The sequence below is a fragment of the Bufo gargarizans genome, chromosome 1 (genome assembly GCF_014858855.1).
Source record: "Bufo gargarizans isolate SCDJY-AF-19 chromosome 1, ASM1485885v1, whole genome shotgun sequence".
Classification (NCBI taxonomy): Eukaryota; Metazoa; Chordata; class Amphibia; order Anura; family Bufonidae; genus Bufo; species Bufo gargarizans.
Window position 1 is genome coordinate 168261157 of NC_058080.1, and position 18349 is coordinate 168279505.

Genomic DNA, 18349 nt, shown 5'->3' on the forward strand with positions numbered 1-18349 from the left:
CATTGACTTCAATGGGGTTCGGGACGAAGTTCTGATCGGGTTCGGATCCCAAACCCGAACATTTCCGGGAAGTTCGGCCGAACTTCTCAAACCCGAACATCCAGGTGTTCGCTCAACTCTAGAGACCAGGTCAATGCCACACAGAGTTCTAGCAGCAGACACATCTCTAGAACAACTGTTAAGAGGAGACTGTGTGGATCAGGCCTTCATGGTAGAATATCTGCTAGGAAACCACTGCTAAAGACAGGCAACAAGCAGAAGAGACTTGTTTGGGCTAAAGAACAAAAGGAATGGACATTAGACCAGTGGAAATCTGTGCTTTGGTCTGATGAGTCCAAATTTGAGATCTTTGGTTCCAACCACCGTGTCTTTGTGTGACGCAGAAAAGGTGAACGGATGGACTCTACATGCCTGGTTCCCACCGTGAAGCATGGAGGAGGAGGTGTTATGGTGTGGGGGTGCTTTGCTAGTGACACTGTTGGAGATTTATTCAAAATTGAAGGCATACTGAACCAGCATGGCTACCACAGCATCTTGCAGCGGCATGCTACTCCATCCCGCTTGCGTTTAGTTGGACCATCATTTATTTTTCAACAGGAGAATGACCCCAAACACACCTCCAGGCTGTGTAAGGGCTATTTGACCATGAAGGAGAGTGATGGGGTGCTGCGCCAGATGACCTGGCCTCCACAGTCACCGAACCTGAACCCAATCGAGATGGTTTGGAGTGAGCTGGACCGCAGAGTGAAGGCAAAAGGGCCAACAAGTGCTAAGTAGTTATATATCAACTAAATACACCCCAAAACTGGTTGTATCAGACTGTACTTTCACCCCAGAAGATAGGATGAATGGAAGTACTTTTATACATCAAATAAATACACCACAAGACTGTTTATATCAGGCCGCAAATTCACCCCAGAAGAAAAGAAGAATGGAAGTAGTTATATATCAACTAAATACACCCCAAAAACTTTTTGTATCAGACCGCATTTTTAGTACAAAGATTACTGGAATTACTGATGTATCAAAGAATGCAAACAACCTAAAATCTGTAGTAATAGGTCACTTTTAGTAACCCCAATTAGTGCAGCAAGGTGTAATAGCATAGCTCCTATTACCCAGGCTTTACACTCTCCTATTGGTCACTGCTTTCTCTCTACAGTGTGGATAATGCCTCCCTATCCGTTCCCTACACTATGAATAATCTTTCCCAGAACTGCTCAATAGTTGGGGTGAAATAGCATTCTAATACTGCTGCTTTTAGGATGTCCACATTGTTGTATATATAAGTAATTCCACTAGGCCTTGATTATGTAATCGTGGAGAAAAAGAGGTCTGATACTGCTGCTTTTGGGGTGTCCACATTGTGTTATACATAAGTAATTCCGCTAGGCCTTGATTCTGTAATAAATGCTAAATAGCGGTCTGATACTACTATTATTGGGTGTCCACATTGTGTTATACATAAGTAATTCCACCAGGCCGTGATTCTGTAATTGGGGGGAAGTAGCGGTCTGATACTACTGCTATTAGGGTGTTTACATTGTTTTATACATAAGTAATTCCACCAGGCCTTGATTATGTAATTGGGGTGAAATAGCGCTCTAGTTTTACAGTTTCTTGTTTTCCCACCTTGTGTTATAGATAAGTAATTCCATTAGACCTTGATTCTGTCACTGGAGTGAAAAAGCGGTGTAATACTACTGCTATCTTATGTACAGTTACTGTTTCTGTACAGTATGTTCGAAAGACAGGTGCCAGGTAGGGATGAGCGAACTCGAACTGTATAGTTCGGGTTCGTACCGAATTTTGGGGTGTCCGTGACACGGACCCGAACCCGGACATTTTCGTAAAAGTCCGGGTTCGGGTTCGGTGTTCGTCGCTTTCTTCGCGCTTTTGTGACGCTTTCTTGGCGCTTTTTGAAAGGCTGCAAAGCAGCCAATCAACAAGCGTCATACTACTTGCCCCAAGAGGCCATCACAGCCATGCCTACTATTGGCATGGCTGTGATTGGCCAGAGCACCATGTGACCCAGCCTCTATTTAAGATGGAGTCACATAGCGCCGCCCGTCACTCTGCTCTGATTAGCGTAGGGAGAGGTTGCGGCTGCGACAGTAGGGCGAGATTAGGCAGATTAACTCCTCCAAAGGACTTGATTAACTGATCGATCTGCAGCTGTGGATCATTGAGCTGCTGATCCTCAATTGCTCACTGTTTTTAGGCTGCACAGACCGTTTGTCAGTCACATTTTTCTGGGGTGATCGGCGGCCATTTTGTGTCTTGTGGTGCGCCAGCACAAGCTGCGACCAAGTGCATTTAACCCTCAATGGTGTGGTTGTTTTTTGGCTAAAGCCTACATCAGGGTGAAGCTGTCACACCAAGTGCATTTAACCAGCAATAGTCTGTTCATTTTTTGGCCATATACAAAATCAGGGGCAAGCTGCGCCTGTCACCAAGTGCATTTAACCCTCAATGGTGTGGTTGTTTTTTGGCTAAAGCCTACATCAGGGTGAAGCTGTCACACCAAGTGCATTTAACCAGCAATAGTCTGTTCATTTTTTGGCCATATACTAAATCAGGGGCAAGCTGCGCCTGTCACCAAGTGCATTTAACCCTCAATGGTGTGGTTGTTTTTTGGCTAAAGCCTACATCAGGGTGAAGCTGTCACACCAAGTGCATTTAACCAGCAATAGTCTGTTTATTTTTTGGCCATATCCCAGTCTAATTCTGTCACTAAATCCATACCGGTCACCCAGCGCCTAAATACTAGGCCTCAAATTTATATCCCGCTAAATCTGTCCTTAGTGCTGTAGCTGGGCGAGTTATTTAGTGTCCGTTCAAGCACATTTCTTGTTCTGGGTTGAAATACAATTCCCAATTTAGCAATTTCATAATTTAGTGGTTTCTGCTATATCAGAGCTATTTGAAATCTATCCCTAAAAGGGTATATAATATTCAAGGTGCACATTGGGTCATTCAGAATAACTTCACACACACCCGCTACTGTGTATTTCCAAGTCTAATTCTGGCACTAAACCCATACCTGTCACCCAGCGCCTAAATACTAGGCCTCAAATTTATATCCCGCTAAATCTGTCCCTAGTGCTGTAGCTGGGCGAGTTATTTAGTGTCCGTTCAAGCACATTTCTTGTTCTGGGTTGAAATACAATTCCCAATTTAGCAATTTCATAATTGAGTGGTTTCTGCTATATCAGAGCTATTTGAAATCTATCCCTAAAAGGGTATATAATATTCAAGGTGCACATTGGGTCATTCAGAATAACTTCACACACACCCGCTACTGTGTATTTCCAAGTCTAATTCTGGCACTAAACCCATACCTGTCACCCAGCGCCTAAATACTAGGCCTCAAATTTATATCCCGCTAAATCTGTCCCTAGTGCTGTAGCTGGGCGAGTTATTTAGTGTCCGTTCAAGCACATTTCTTGTTCTGGGTTGAAATACAATTCCCAATTTAGCAATTTCATAATTTAGTGGTTTCTGCTATATCAGAGCTATTTGAAATCTATCCCTAAAAGGGTATATAATATTCAAGGTGCACATTGGGTCATTCAGAATAACTTCACACACACCCGCTACTGTGTATTTCCAAGTCTAATTCTGGCACTAAACCCATACCTGTCACCCAGCGCCTAAATACTAGGCCTCAAATTTATATCCTGCTAAATCTCTCGTTACCGCTGTCCTGTTGTGGCTGGGAAAGTTATTTAGTGTCCGTCAAAGCACATTTTTTGTTCTGGGTTGAAATACAATTCCCAATTTAGCAATTTCATAATTTAGTGGTTTCTGCTATATCAGAGCTATTTGAAATCTATCCCTAAAAGGGTATATAATATTCAAGGTGCACATTGGGTCATTCAGAATAACTTCACACACACACGCTTCTGTGCATTTCCAAGTCTAATTCTGTCACTAAATCCATACCGGTCACCCAGCGCCTAAATACTAGGCCTCAAATTTATATCCCGCTGAATTTGAATACAATACATTGGGCCAAATAATATATTTGTTGTTGTGGTGAACCATAACAATGAGAAAAACATCTAGTAAGGGACGCGGACGTGGACATGGTCGTGGACATGGTCGGACATGGTGGGTGACGTGAAGCCTCATTCTCTGCTATGACATGCAGACTGATTCTCTGCTGTCATGAAGCCAGATTGTCTGTTACGGGACCTCTCTGCTCTGCCTGTGTGCTAGGCCTAAATATATGCCAATGGACTGTTGCAGTGGTGGCTGACGTGAAGCCTCATTCTCTGCTATGACATGCAGACTAATTCTCTGCTGACATGAAGACAGATTCTCTGTTACGGGACCTCCCTCCTCTGCCTGGGTGCTGGGCCTAAATATATGCCAATGGACTGTTGCAGTGGTGGCTGACGTGAAGCCTCATTCTCTGCTATGACATGCAGACTGATTCTCTGCTGACATGAAGCCAGATCGTCTGTTACGGGACCTCTCTGCTCTGCCTGTGTGCTAGGCCTAAATATATGCCAATGGACTGTTGCAGTGGTGGGTGACGTGAAGCCTCATTCTCTGCTATGACATGCAGACTGATTCTCTGCTGTCATGAAGCCAGATTGTCTGTTACGGGACCTCTCTGCTCTGCCTGTGTGCTAGGCCTAAATATATGCCAATGGACTGTTGCAGTGGTGGGTGACGTGAAGCCTCATTCTCTGCTATGACATGCAGACTGATTCTCTGCTGACATGAAGCCAGATTGTCTGTTACGGGACCTCTCTCCTCTGCCTGTGTGCTAGGCCTAAATATATGCCAATGGACTGTTGCAGTGGTGGCTGACGTGAAGCCTCATTCTCTGCTATGACATGCAGACTAATTCTCTGCTGACATGAAGCCAGATTGTCTGTTACGGGACCTCTCTCCTCTGCCTGGGTGCTGGGCCTAAATTTATGACAATGGACTGTTGCAGTGGTGGCTGACGTGAAGCCTGATTCTCTGCTATGACATGCAGACTGATTCTCTGCTGACATGAAGCCAGATCCTCTGTTACGGGACCTCTCTCCTCTGCCTGTGTGTGTGCTGGGCCTAAATATATGCCAATGGACTGTTGCAGTGGTGGCTGACGTGAAGCCTCATTCTCTGCTATGACATGCAGACTGATTCTCTGCTGACATGAAGCCAGATTCTCTGTTACGGGACCTCTCTCCTCTGCCTGTGTGTGTGCTGGGCCTAAATATATGCCAATGGACTGTTGCAGTGGTGGCTGACGTGAAGCCTCATTCTCTGCTATGACATGCAGACTAATTCTCTGCTGACATGAAGACAGATTCTCTGTTACGGGACCTCCCTCCTCTGCCTGGGTGCTGGGCCTAAATATATGCCAATGGACTGTTGCAGTGGTGGCTGACGTGAAGCCTGATTCTCTGCTATGACATGAAGACTGATTCTCTGCTGACATGAAGCCAGATTGTCTGTTACGGGACCTCTCTCCTCTGCCTGGGTGCCGGGGCCTAAATATCTGAGAATGGACTGTTCCAGTGGTGGGTGACGGGAAGCCAGATTCTCTGCTATGGAACCTCTCTCCAATTGATTTTGGTTAATTTTTATTTATTAATTTTTTATTTTAATTCATTTCCCTATCCACATTTGTTTGCAGGGGATTTACCTACATGTTGCTGCCTTTTGCAGCCCTCTAGCTCTTTCCTGGGCTGTTTTACAGCCTTTTTAGTGCCGAAAAGTTCGGGTCCCCATTGACTTCAATGGGGTTCGGGTTCGGGACGAAGTTCGGATCGGGTTCGGATCCCGAACCCGAACATTTCCGGGATGTTCGGCCGAACTTCTCGAACCCGAACATCCAGGTGTTCGCTCAACTCTAGTGCCAGGGCCTACCAAGGGAACTGGCAGTGGCAAAAATGTTTCTAGAGCTGGCAGAAGAAGCAGCAGAAGAAGGAAGGGGGGGGGGAGTATTGCAGCAGCAGGCCAGAGCTGTCGGTGTCACCCAGTGGTCATGTTTTGACCATCAACCCAGCTGTCCTTGAATGGTTGACTCAGTCTTCAATATCATCTCAATTGACAAAAAACACCCACAGCGAGCAGTCAGTGGGTTCCTCTGACAAAATGATTAGTTGGCATGGCCCAGGAACAAGCTCTGTGCCCCTACCTATCCTGAGCCTGTCTCTATCTTTTTCTGTTCCTTCTGCTCAGGAAGTATTGTATGCTGTTGGCTCTGCTCCGCTTTTCTTCAAGGAAGAGCTTATTGAGGACAGTCAGCATCTACTGCCCAGCCAAGATTTGGAGGAGAGATCTGCTGCTTCCTCCTGTAGGTGGATAAGGTAGCAACAAAGAGAGTCGCGTGGAAGCAGATGTTGTGACCTGTCAGGCACGCGGCCATGAGAATTGTGCGGGTGACTTCAGTGACGTGCAGACATTAGTGGATGATGATGATGAAGCCGATGGCACATGGAATTCGGGTGAAGAGAGGGCATCATCATCATTAAGAGATGAGAATGGCAGCTTTTGCGTGAGACAGCAGCTGAGCCAGCAGGTTGCAAGCATGGCCATGAGTCAGCAGGGTGGCAGCAGTGTGAGATCTGGAGCCAAATGTGCCAGGGGTAGACCGTCTGCTACTCAAGAGCCTACCTGTCTCAAAACAACTTGCCATGCACGCGTTCATAGAGGCTGCGTCAGGCAGTCAACACACAGTGTTGGGGGTAAAATGCCATACTCACCCATGTGGGAATTTTTTATCGAGTCACCGGAGGACGTCAGCACGGCCGTAAGTAGAATCTGTGGCCAGAAAGTGAAGTGTGGCCAGGGTGCCAATATTGGCACCATGGCCCTGCATCAACACATAGAGTGTAACCATAAAGTGACCTGGGAAAACCATAGCGCTAATGCTGTGGTACAGCCTGAGGTATCTCCCAGCAGCCTGCAACCCTTTTCTAGCAGTCAAGACTCCACCACCTCAGCAGAAGGTAGCTGTGTTTCCTTCCCATCATCTACTGGTCCTGATTAGAGATGAGTGAATTGAAGCTGATGAAGTGGAATTCGGTCTGAATTTAAGGAATTAATAATGATCTAATCCGAATTTCCTCACACTTCGTGGTAACGAATCACATTTTTTCCTAAAGCATTTTTCGGTTTGTATTAGTAGCAAAAGAAAAATATACAGTATTTGCCGTTAAATGGTGCAGTTATATGTTCTAAAGACTTTTGCGGTGTGTGAAAGTGGCAAAAGTAAAATATATTTGCCGTTCAGCAGTGCAGTTATATGTTCTAAAGCCCTTTGCAGTGTGTAAAAGTGGCAAAAGAATAATATATTTGCCGTTCAGTGGTGCAGTTATATGTACTAAAGCCTTTTATGGCGTGTATTAGTGGCAAAATAAAAATATATTTGCAGTTCAGCAATGCAGTTATATGTTATAAAGCCTTTTGTGGCGTGTATAAGTGGAAAAAGAAAAATATATTTGCCGTTCAGCGGTGCAGTTATATGTTCTAAAGCCATTTTTTGTGTGTATTAGTGGGGGAAAAGGTCTTATTAGCCGTTGTGTGGATGATGTGAGAAAATTACAGACTTTTCTGGGGTGTTTTAATTTCTTTTTAATTTATTTATTTGATCCAACAGTATGTCAGACAGAAAAGTGCCAGGCCATGCACAGGGGAGTGGCAGAGGCCTAAATGTTTCTGGCGCAGGCAGAGGTCACAGGAGTGTAAGGGGCCATGGCAGCAGGGGTTACTTTGAGAGGCCTGAGTTCCCAGTGTCAGCTAGCGGTCGTGTCTTGACCAGCAACCCAGCTGTTTTTGAATGATTAACTTGATCTTCGACTTCGTCGCAAGTGACATCAGACACCCCCAGCCAAGAGTCAGTGGGTTCGTCAGACACAACCCTTAGTTGGCATGGCCCAGGAGCAGGCCCTGTGCCCTAACCTGTCCTCAACCTGCCTCTGTCCTTTTCTGTTCCCACCGCGAAAAGTAGTATATGCTGTAGGCTCAGCTTCACTTTTCAGCAAGGAACAGCTACTAGTACAGTCAGCAGCTACAGCCCTGGCAAGATCTAAAGGAGACATCTGCTGCTTCCTCCGCTAGGCCCTGTGCCCTAACCTGTCTTCAACCTGCCTCTGTCCTTTTCTGTTCCCTCAGCCAGTGAAGTTTTGTGTGCTGTGGGCTCAGCTCCACTATACAGTGAGGACGAGCGATTAGAAGACAGTCAGCAGCTACTGGCAAGCCAAGATGAGTAGGAGACATCCACCACTTCCTCCACTGGGCGGGCAAGTAGTGATGAGGAGAGTGGCATGGGAGCTGGTGTTGCGAACGGTCAGGCTCCTGACCCAGAGACGGTTGAGGAGGACATCAGTGACGTGCAGACAGTACTTGATGATGATGATGTAGCTGATCGCACTTGGTAGCTGGGTGAGAAGGGGCTTCATCATTGGGAGAAGAGGGTGGCAGCTTGCCCGTGAGGCAGCGGCAGAGCCAGGAAGTCGCTAGCATGGCCAAGCGTCAGCAGGGTGGCAGCAGTGGGAGGTCGGGAGCCAAAGTGCCATGGGTAGACCACCCACTTCGCAAGAGCCTACCTGCCCTGGAAGTAGCAGTGCATGGGTTCACGGAGGCAGCGGCGGTAGTTCACGGAGGCAGCGGCAGTAGCAGTCAGTCAGTGAGTAGTGTTGGTGGTCAAATCACCTATTCAGCGGTGTGGCAGTTTTTTTGTTAAGCCACCGGAGGAGGTGAAATTGGCCATATGTAGAATCTGTGGGCAAAATGCGAAGCGTGGCCAGGGTGCCAATGTTGGCACCACGGCCCTGCGTCAACATATGCAGCATCACCATAAAGTGGACTGGGAGAACCGTGGCTCCGATGTGGTGGTCCGGCCTGCTGCAGCAACCGCTGAATCACACAGTGGCAATCGCCCGGTTTCAGGCAGTCAAGGCTCCACCACCTCAGCCGAAGGGAGCTGTCCGTCCTTCCCATCATCTGCTGGTCCTGATGCTCCTGCTCCTCGCCCTCCTACTCCTCATTAGTCATTCCATCAGCAATCGATTACCGAAGCGATTTGCCAAGAGACAACAGTATGCATGCACTAAACGTGCTCCTGTCCAAGTTGCTGGTGCTGCAGTCCCTCCCTTTCCAAGTGGTAGACATTGCACCTTTCAGAGAACTGATGGCTTGTGCCGAGCCGAGGTGGAGATTCCCAAGCCGTCATTTCTTTGCCAAAAAGGCAGTACCAGCCCTGCACACACATGTAGAACAGAAGGTGGACCACTCCTTGAGCCTGTCGGTGCCTTCCAAAGTGCAGTGTGGAGCTGTAACTACGGTCAGGGACAATACAATGTGATTCCTGCACAGCAACACCAGCAACTTGGCCAAGGGATGCCGCTTCCGCCTCTACATTCGAATCCTGACTTTCTCCACTACAACTCAAAATCGGAACCATGGTGACTGACAACTACTACGGCTTGGTTGTCAGTGACGAAACAGACTGGCAGGTTAGCCCATTCTCTGCCCCAAATCTGAGCTGCAGCCACGATAGGGTAGATCTCTAGCAGGGGAGATGATCTGACAGCCTGGGGATCTCTCCGTATCTGGGAAGGCCAAGAATCCGCAAGCCATTGGTTACCGAATATGGCCCCAAACCCGATGGATGCAGCTGCATCAGAATATATGGTCGGGGAGGTCTCTTTCCATTGTGGAACCAATAAGGAGATGCCGTTCCACCCAGATAGGAAGACGTTCCACATGGCAAGATCGGCCAGGGCCTCTCAGTCCAAATGGATGAGAGAGTCCTGGTCCGGGGCTGTGGGCAGCAACTGGAGGAGTCTCGATACAAAGGAGCGACCCTGTGGCAAAATTCTAGACGCAAAATTGAGTGAGCCCAGCAGTGACTGCAATTCTGCCTTGGAAATTGTCCTGGATCCTACGTGACCAGCAATGACCTCCTTAAGCCTGACTAACTTGTCCTCAGGGAAATACCCAAGAAGGTAAGGACTGTGGAGGGGCCCTCAACCTTTGATGAGGCCACTGGGACTCGCAGCTCCGAAAAAATTCTGAGCAGTCTTTCAAGCCTGTCGGGCATGTGATTAGGGTGTTCTATTAACAGAAAATCCTCCGGGTAGTGAATTACCCTGGGGCAATTACCAATATTTACGAGAATCCAATGGAGGACCTGGGAGAACTGGTCAAACAGCCATGGGCTGCTTTTGGACCCGAACGTCAAGCGGGTGGAAAAATAATACTCGTCCCTCCATTTAATCCCGTAAAACTTCCAGAGATGTGGATGTACTGGAAGTAACTTAAAAGCATCTGATATATCGGCCTTTGATAACCATGCTCCAGCTCCCAGCTGTAAAATCAACTGAATGGCCTCATCAAGAAAAGAATATCGCATCGAATACTCTTCTGATGGGATCAGGGAGTTGAGACTAGGTATACAAGAGGCATGAGGGGCGGATAAATTGTAAATCAGTTTTTTTTTATTTGATGATTTCTTGCTGCCCAGACCGATAGGGCTGACCCTATAGATGCTAAAGGGAGGCTCTGAAAATAGCCCGATCATGAACCCTTTTTGTAGCTCAATCTGCAGGAGTGAATCCACTGATTCCGAGTCTTCTGCGGCTAACACTAAATTGGGGGCCTCCCAGGAAACTAGAGGTAGGGTGACAAGGCCGGTGTGGAAACCCTTGCTGAATCCCTTCAGCACGAATGCAGGGTCGTGGTGATCTTTGAGGAAGACAACTAGGGAGTCGATGTTAATGTTGGCTAGTCAGCTTCTGGCAGAATGTTGAGAACAAGTGGATTGTGGGTTGGCCCGAAAACAGATGGAGCAGATGTGCAGAGCCTTACATTTGTTATAGTTACAGAAGGAGAAATTATAATTGTTGCAAATTAGATTTTTTTCCCAGAACTAATATGGGCCGTCCCAATTTGTCTAGTAGCGGGCCGAGATTTTGGGCACTGGAGCGACCAGGTTGTTGTTTTGATTGCGACGATGTGATTGAATTGGGGCACCAATCGGAAGAGTGAAGCACCAACTGGCAGATGGTGCAAATTGAGGCTTTAAGCTCAGAAAAGTGCCTGCAAAAAAGCTCCATATCTAAGGAAGCCCAGTTCGTGGTGTGTCGGAACTGGGCGAGCGCGGCAGCTGCTTTTGCCGGAAAAAGATCTATGGTAGTCATAGAACAAAAATCCTCCATATTTGTACCCCAATTCAGTGACTTGGTATAAGTAAGTGTCTAGCTCCTCCCTCCTGTTGGGTTGTGCGGAACAAACTATGTCCCTGTAAAGGCTAAAAGCTAGCACAAATTCAGGGATAGTGAGTTTTTTGCTGAGACGTGCATCTTTGGACTTGAAGACCACCGACACGTCACCGCAGGCGATGGTTCTATTCTCCACAGTATCGTGAGTGGAGATGAGTACGGCTGCCAAATTGACGTCTCTGCCTGCCAAGATATCCTTCCTTATGTTTTCTGGGACGAAGAAGGATGACGCAATTTCCGGAGCACCGGTTATCCTACCTGGGGAGGATGGGCGGGAGGTAGCTGGTCCAGATCCGGATGCTACTGATGTGGTGGATGAGGCCTCCCTATTTTCTACCGCTTGTAACCTTGCATTGATGTCAGAGATGGAGCTAGATAGGTTATTGATGGTAGCATGAAGTTGAGTTAATGACAACTGAATAGTGGACATGGATACTTGTTCTAATGGTACACTGGATGGCTCGGGAAATAGTAGGCAATATATTTCGGCCTTGCGGGCCGAAGCCGAGTGTCGTATCCCCTGCTTATTAAGTTCTGAAATTAATTTTGGAATTGTCAAGCTTCGGAAAGATGTGTGGCTGGCTCCTTCGGAGACCGCGGATTCAATGGTCGATGCTGCGTCCTCAATATCGGAGCCGTGAGACATGGTAGGGCTGAAAATAAAGGGAATATGATAGAACCCTTCCGGCTGGAAGGACGGTGATGGGTGAACCGTGAGATAAAGGAACTGGCCTAGTGAGGGCATGTGTGTAGACTTTCAGTGCCCCTGAGACCCCTAGCTGGCAGGGAGAGGTTTGACTACAACGAGGCTTGAGGTGCTCAAGAAAAACCTACCAGCGTTAGAAACGTACCTGGAGTTGCAGGAGCGGAATTGACTGAGCCTAAAAGGAATATCACCTGAAATAGATGGCAGAAGTTGACGCAACTGGACAATCCGTATGCAAGAAAACGTTGAAGGAAAACTTTTACTTACCAGAACAATGGCAATTAAGTATTTAGGAAAATTTCCGAGGAACTGTAATACCTAAAAAAAAAATAAGGCCGTAGACTTCTAGCTATGGAAGAACAACGTTAAGACAGACCCTGCCTGACTGCAAACCCCCCCAGTAGAGTAGCTTAGATCAGAACATGCTGATTGCATCTGCTGACTGACCCAAGAACGAGAATAAGGAATGTGGTGAACGATGAGCGACGTGTTACTGCTGAAAGGGAAGGGGGTGTCTGGAGAAGACAATTAACATATCGGAGATGGTAGACAAGTGAGGAAAATGAGATATGAATGCATGAAGTAATGAACATGTGATCCGGGCCAGGGTGTGCCTGGTGAAGACAGCACCGGACACGCAGTAAGATTGGGCGTACCAAGCAAAAGTGTGGCACAGCAGCGGAACCCGGAAGAAAACCAATGTGAGAGCGAGCGGAAGAGACCAGAGACCCAAAGGACAAAGGACAAAAACAATGCTTGAAAGGGACACACACAGAGAAGGTGAAAAGGTAAGGAGAAGGAAGAATGAAATGTACAAGTAATGAAGACAGACCCAAGCAAGGGCGTACCTGACGAGGACAATAACGACATGACTGAGCCTGGGAGTACCAGGCAAGGAGTGGCACAGCAGCGGCGCCCGGAAGAAGACCAACACGAGAGCAGGCAAAAGACCTGAAAAACCAGTGGAAAAAGAGAAAGCATGAGGCATGACAGGCGAGATAAGACCCAAGTGGATCCTGCCGGGCCCATGGTAACCTATACACCTGAGAGGGATAGCCAGAATGGTGAAGAAGACGTGATGAAGCAGAGAAACCAGAGTGCACCTGACGAGACAAACTGAATGAACAGACATGCGGCCTGAGCTTATCAGGCGAACAAACGTGGCCTGAGCGTATCAGACCCAACAGACGTACATGACAGCAGACAAGCTGGGATAATAACGGAGGTACCCGAGCAGACAATACATTGACATGTTGGCAGGCGAACGCCAGGGCATACCTGGCGGGTATCGCGGGCCTTACATAACGAGATGAATAGGGTAACAGATATGCAGCCTGAGCGTATCAGGCGAAATAACGTGGCCTGAGAGTATCAGATTCAACAGACATGAGAAAATAACAAAAGGATGCAGGGACGTACGTGACATCAGACAAGCTGAGATGACCAAAATGTGTACGACAAGTGATGTGGCCCCCACCAGGGATACCAGACCCGAGATGGGATAAAAACATCAAATCAGACATGAGCCCTGAATGGCCTGGCGAGAAGAATCGTGACCCTTGTGAGTCAGAAATTGAGGTGCGGAAGAGTTGCAAATGCTGAATAATGTATACCCAGAATTATGTATGCCGTTGCCCCTGGGTCAGAGCCCTAAATGCATGTGTGACTCCTCCTATAAGTGCTGTCCTCAAGAGCCGGGTGGTAAGGCAATGGGAAATGAATTAGCATTAAAGGGGTTCTGCACTTTCATTTAACTGATGATCTATCCATTCAAGTGAACAGAGCTTAGCTCCGCCCACGCTAGTTGATACTAGTCGTGACGTCAGTGGGCCGGCGGTAAACAGTGAGAAGGCCGCGGCGCTACTGGAGTGCTGCTGCCTTCTTAAACAGCTGATCGGCGGGGGTCCTGGGTGTCGGACCCCGCCAATCAGAAGCTGATGATCTATCCAGAGGATAGATCATCAGTTAAATGAAAGTGCAGAACCCCTTTAAGTTATTAGGCTCATATGGACTTGGATCCCCCACTAAAGGTCCTGTGAGTGAAGCACTGGAAGTTCATGCACACCCTGGAATAGGGCAGCAGGGTTTAAGAAGCTCTGAACCCCTCCCACAAAAGCAGACTACATACAGCCTGCTAAATTTGTTCCGCCACTGCTTGCCAGCCACCATTGCCTTCTTTCTGCAGTGGTGTCGCTTATGAGAAATCTGGACTGCTACAGACTGGAACTGTATCATCTTTAGTGACAAATATAGATTCTGTTTGGGATCCGACAAGTGATGTTTGCGTATGGGGCTCTCAACTGCTGTTGTGATGATCTGGGAAGCCATCGTATAAGACAGTTGGCCACCGCTAGTAGTAAAACAAGGGATACTAACAGCTCAGTGATATGTTCGGATATTCTGCAACCGCTTTCTTGGCCTGCCGAGTCACCAAATTTATCACTAATTTAGAATTTATGGGACCGCTAGAATGCCAGCTTTGGTGAGGATCTAGAAGCCTAGCCACAAAATCTATTGGCAATGTGCCACAGGGTACTGTATGTGCAACGAGCCACCGCCCAGGGCCCTGTCGCATCCCAAGTTTAGTTGGAATGCAGAGTGTTGTTGTGCAGCCTATACACTACGTGCAGAATTATTAGGCAAATGAGTATTTTGACCACATCATCCTCTTTATGCATGTTGTCTTACTCCAAGCTGTATAGGCTCGAAAGCCTACTACCAATTAAGCATATTAGGTGATGTGCATCTCTGTAATGAGAAGGGGTGTGGTCTAATGACATCAACACCCTATATCAGGTGTGCATAATTATTAGGCAACTTCCTTTCCTTTGGCAAAATGGGTCAAAAGAAGGACTTGACAGGCTCAGAAAAGTCAAAAATAGTGAGATATCTTGCAGAGGGATGCAGCACTCTTAAAATTGCAAAGCTTCTGAAGCGTGATCATTGAACAATCAAGCGTTTCATTCAAAATAGTCAACAGGGTCGCAAGAAGCATGTGGAAAAACCAAGGCGCAAAATAACTGCCCATGAACTGAGAAAAGTCAAGCGTGCAGCTGCCAAGATGCCACTTGCCACCAGTTTGGCCATATTTCAGAGCTGCAACATCACTGGAGTGCCCAAAAGCACAAGGTGTGCAATACTCAGAGACATGGCCAAGGTAAGAAAGGCTGAAAGATGACCACCACTGAACAAGACACACAAGCTGAAACGTCAAGACTGGGCCAAGAAATATCTCAAGACTGATTTTTCTAAGGTTTTATGGACTGATGAAATGAGAGTGAGTCTTGATGGGCCAGATGGCTGGATTGGTAAAGGGCAGAGAGCTCCAGTCCGACTCAGACGCCAGCAAGGTGGAGGTGGAGTACTGGTTTGGGCTGGTATCATCAAAGATGAGCTTGTGGGGCCTTTTTGGGTTGAGGATGGAGTCAAGCTCAACTCCCAGTCCTACTGCCAGTTTCTGGAAGACACCTTCTTCAAGCAGTGGTACAGGAAGAAGTCTGCAAGGTAAGAAAAACATGATTTTCATGCAGGACAATGCTCCATCACACGCGTCCAAGTACTCCACAACGTGGCTGGCAAGAAAGGGTATAAAAGAAGAAAATCTAATGACATGGCCTCCTTGTTCACCTGATCTGAACCCCATTGAGAACCTGTGGTCCATCATCAAATGTGAGATTTACAAGGAGGGAAAACAGTACACCTCTCTGAACAGTGTCTGGGAGGCTGTGGTTGCTGCTGCACGCAATGTTGATGGTGAACAGATCAAAACACTGACATAGTCCATGGATGGCAGGCTTTTGAGTGTCCTTGCAAAGAAAGGTGGCTATATTGGTCACTGGTTTGTTTTTGTTTTGTTTTTGAATGTCAGAAATGTATATTTGTGAATGTTGAGATGTTATATTGGTTTCACTGGTAAAAATAAATAATTGAAATGGGTATATATTTGTTTTTTGTTAAGTTGCCTAATAATTATGTACAGTAATAGTCACCTGCACACACAGATATCCCCCTAAAATAGCTAAAACTAAAAACAAACTAAAAACTACTTCCAAAAATATTCAGCTTTGATATTAATGAGTTTTTTGGGTTCATTGAGAACATGGTTGTTGTTCAATAATAAAATTAATCCTCAAAAATACAACTTGCCTAATAATTCTGCACTCCCTGTATGTCTCTTTATATGTCACTGTGCTCCTACATGGATACAGCGGGACCCCAGGTTTTGGCTCCAAAACATTAAAAAATAATTAACAGTTGCATAGAAATCATAGCATTGGACAATGTAGAGGACCTGAACAGAAATACATAAGATGGCATTTATGTTAGACCATTAAAGACAGTAGCAGGGTGTAGGAGTGGTACCACCACTCTGGGGTGTTACATATAGAACCTGCATGCCTCCATGCCTAATTGTATCTGATTTGCATCCAGGCTAGAGGCGGCCCAACAGACTACTGGAGCCTCCGTTCACCTGAAACCTATCCTTTCGCTCTAATATTGTGATCACGTACATATATCATTATTACATTCACACATGTAGCATTTCATTTCTTCCTTCAATAATTCCAACTCTTGGTGCATTATAATTAATATTATTTTTTGTTATCAGTGAGTGAATTACTTCTAGGGGACAATATGCACGTACGGCACCAAATGGAGCCTGCTCATCAGTACATGGAGGCCATGTACTGTCATACAGACTTCATGCTTATATGCAAGGGTCTTAACAGGACATATACATGTAATCTATATGCTGATTTAAATTTCCATGTACTTTGTCATTCCATATGTAGCACAGGAAAACAGAAAGAGGCAGTAACTAATTAATATACCTGCATATGCACATTGGTGTCCACAGCCAGTATCACAGCATTTCATGTTCTCCGGGCATTTATGGTCATTTGAGCAATTATTATTACAGGAAGCTGTAGAGTTAATTAAAGCCATAGGCTTTGGACATACACCTCTCTTAGCTAGAGGGAAAAAAGAACACAGATTATATTAGATGTTCTCCAAAGTCCGATTGTAGTGTACAGAATGCTAATAAATGTAATAATGTCACAATTGAGGGAGAGAAACAATAAAGAATCTGCATTAAATTTTATTTATGCCCTTGTTGTCTGCACTCGGCTAAAGAAAGAAGAAAGGTCACGTAATTTCTTTTGATTGATATATCAAATGTTTATACTTTATTTGACTTTTTTTGTGCTAGACAAATAAATGTAGATGTAAAATGAAATGAAGACATCCAGATCTTTAGGTAAAATTCATTATAGTACATGAACATGCTAGAAGTAGTTTTGACATACTGTAAATGAATAAACCTTTTACAAGTAAATGAAGATGAACAAAAACAATAGTAAAAAAACAAGCTGGTCTTGTACCTGATGATAGTTGGCCAAATAATTCTTGACCAACAGATCTTTCAGACCCAATAGATATGGCGAGTACAACTATTAACATTTGTAGGTTGGCAGAATAAGCATGTTAACTATATGGAAAAGAGGGATGACATTGGCTGCTAGACACCTCCATTGCCACTAATCTAATGGCAAACCTGTTTGAATCATTTTCCTACTCACTCTGCCAACTACGGTACCTTTTGTACAAACCGGATTCCAAGAAAGTTGGGGCACTAAACAAATTGTGAATAAAAACTGAATGCAATGATGTGGAGATGGCAAATGTCAATATTTTATTTGTAATAGAACGTAGATGAGAGATCAAACTCTTAATCCGAGTAAATGTATCATTTTAAAGGAAAAATACGTTGATTCAAATTTTCACGGTGTCAACAAATCCCCAAAAAGTTGGGACAAGTAGCAATAAGAGGCTGGAAAAAGTAAATTTGAGCATAACGAAGAGCTGGAAGACCAATTAACACTAATTAGGTCAATTGGCAACATGATTGGGTATAAAAAGAGCTTCTCAGAGTGACAGTGTCTCTCAGAAGCCAAGATAGGTAGAGGATCACCAATTCCCACAATGTTGCGCAGAAAGATAGTGGAGCAATATCAGAAAGGTGTTACCCAGAGAAAAATTGCAAAGACTTTGCATCTATCATCAACAACTGTGCATAACATCATCCGAAGATTCAGAGAATCTGGAACAATCTCTGTGCGTAAGGGTCAAGGCCGTAAAACCATACTGGATGCCCTTGATCTCCGGGCCCTTAAACGACACTACACCACAAACAGGAATGCTACTGTAAAGGAAATCACAGAATGGGCTCAGGAATACTTCCAGAAACCATTGTCAGTGAACACAATCTACCGTGCCATCTGCCGTTGCCAGCTGAAACTCTACAGTGCAAAGAAGAAGCCATTTCTAAGCAAGATCCACAAGCTCAGGCGTTTTCACTGGGCCAGGGTTCATTTAAAATGGAGTGTGGCAAAATGGAAGACTGTTCTGT

At 45.8% G+C, this 18349-nt stretch overlaps 1 protein-coding gene across 1 annotated transcript in view; it reads right to left on the reverse strand.

Annotated features, from left to right (window-relative positions):
* LOC122941073 (whey acidic protein-like) overlaps nucleotides 1-18349 on the reverse strand; it is a 60560-nt gene that overhangs the window by 35846 nt on the left and 6365 nt on the right. The window contains exon 2 of the mRNA XM_044298104.1: nucleotides 16770-16910. Within this exon, the coding sequence (XP_044154039.1) occupies nucleotides 16770-16910 (141 nt within the window). The remainder of the gene's footprint in view (nucleotides 1-16769; nucleotides 16911-18349) is intronic.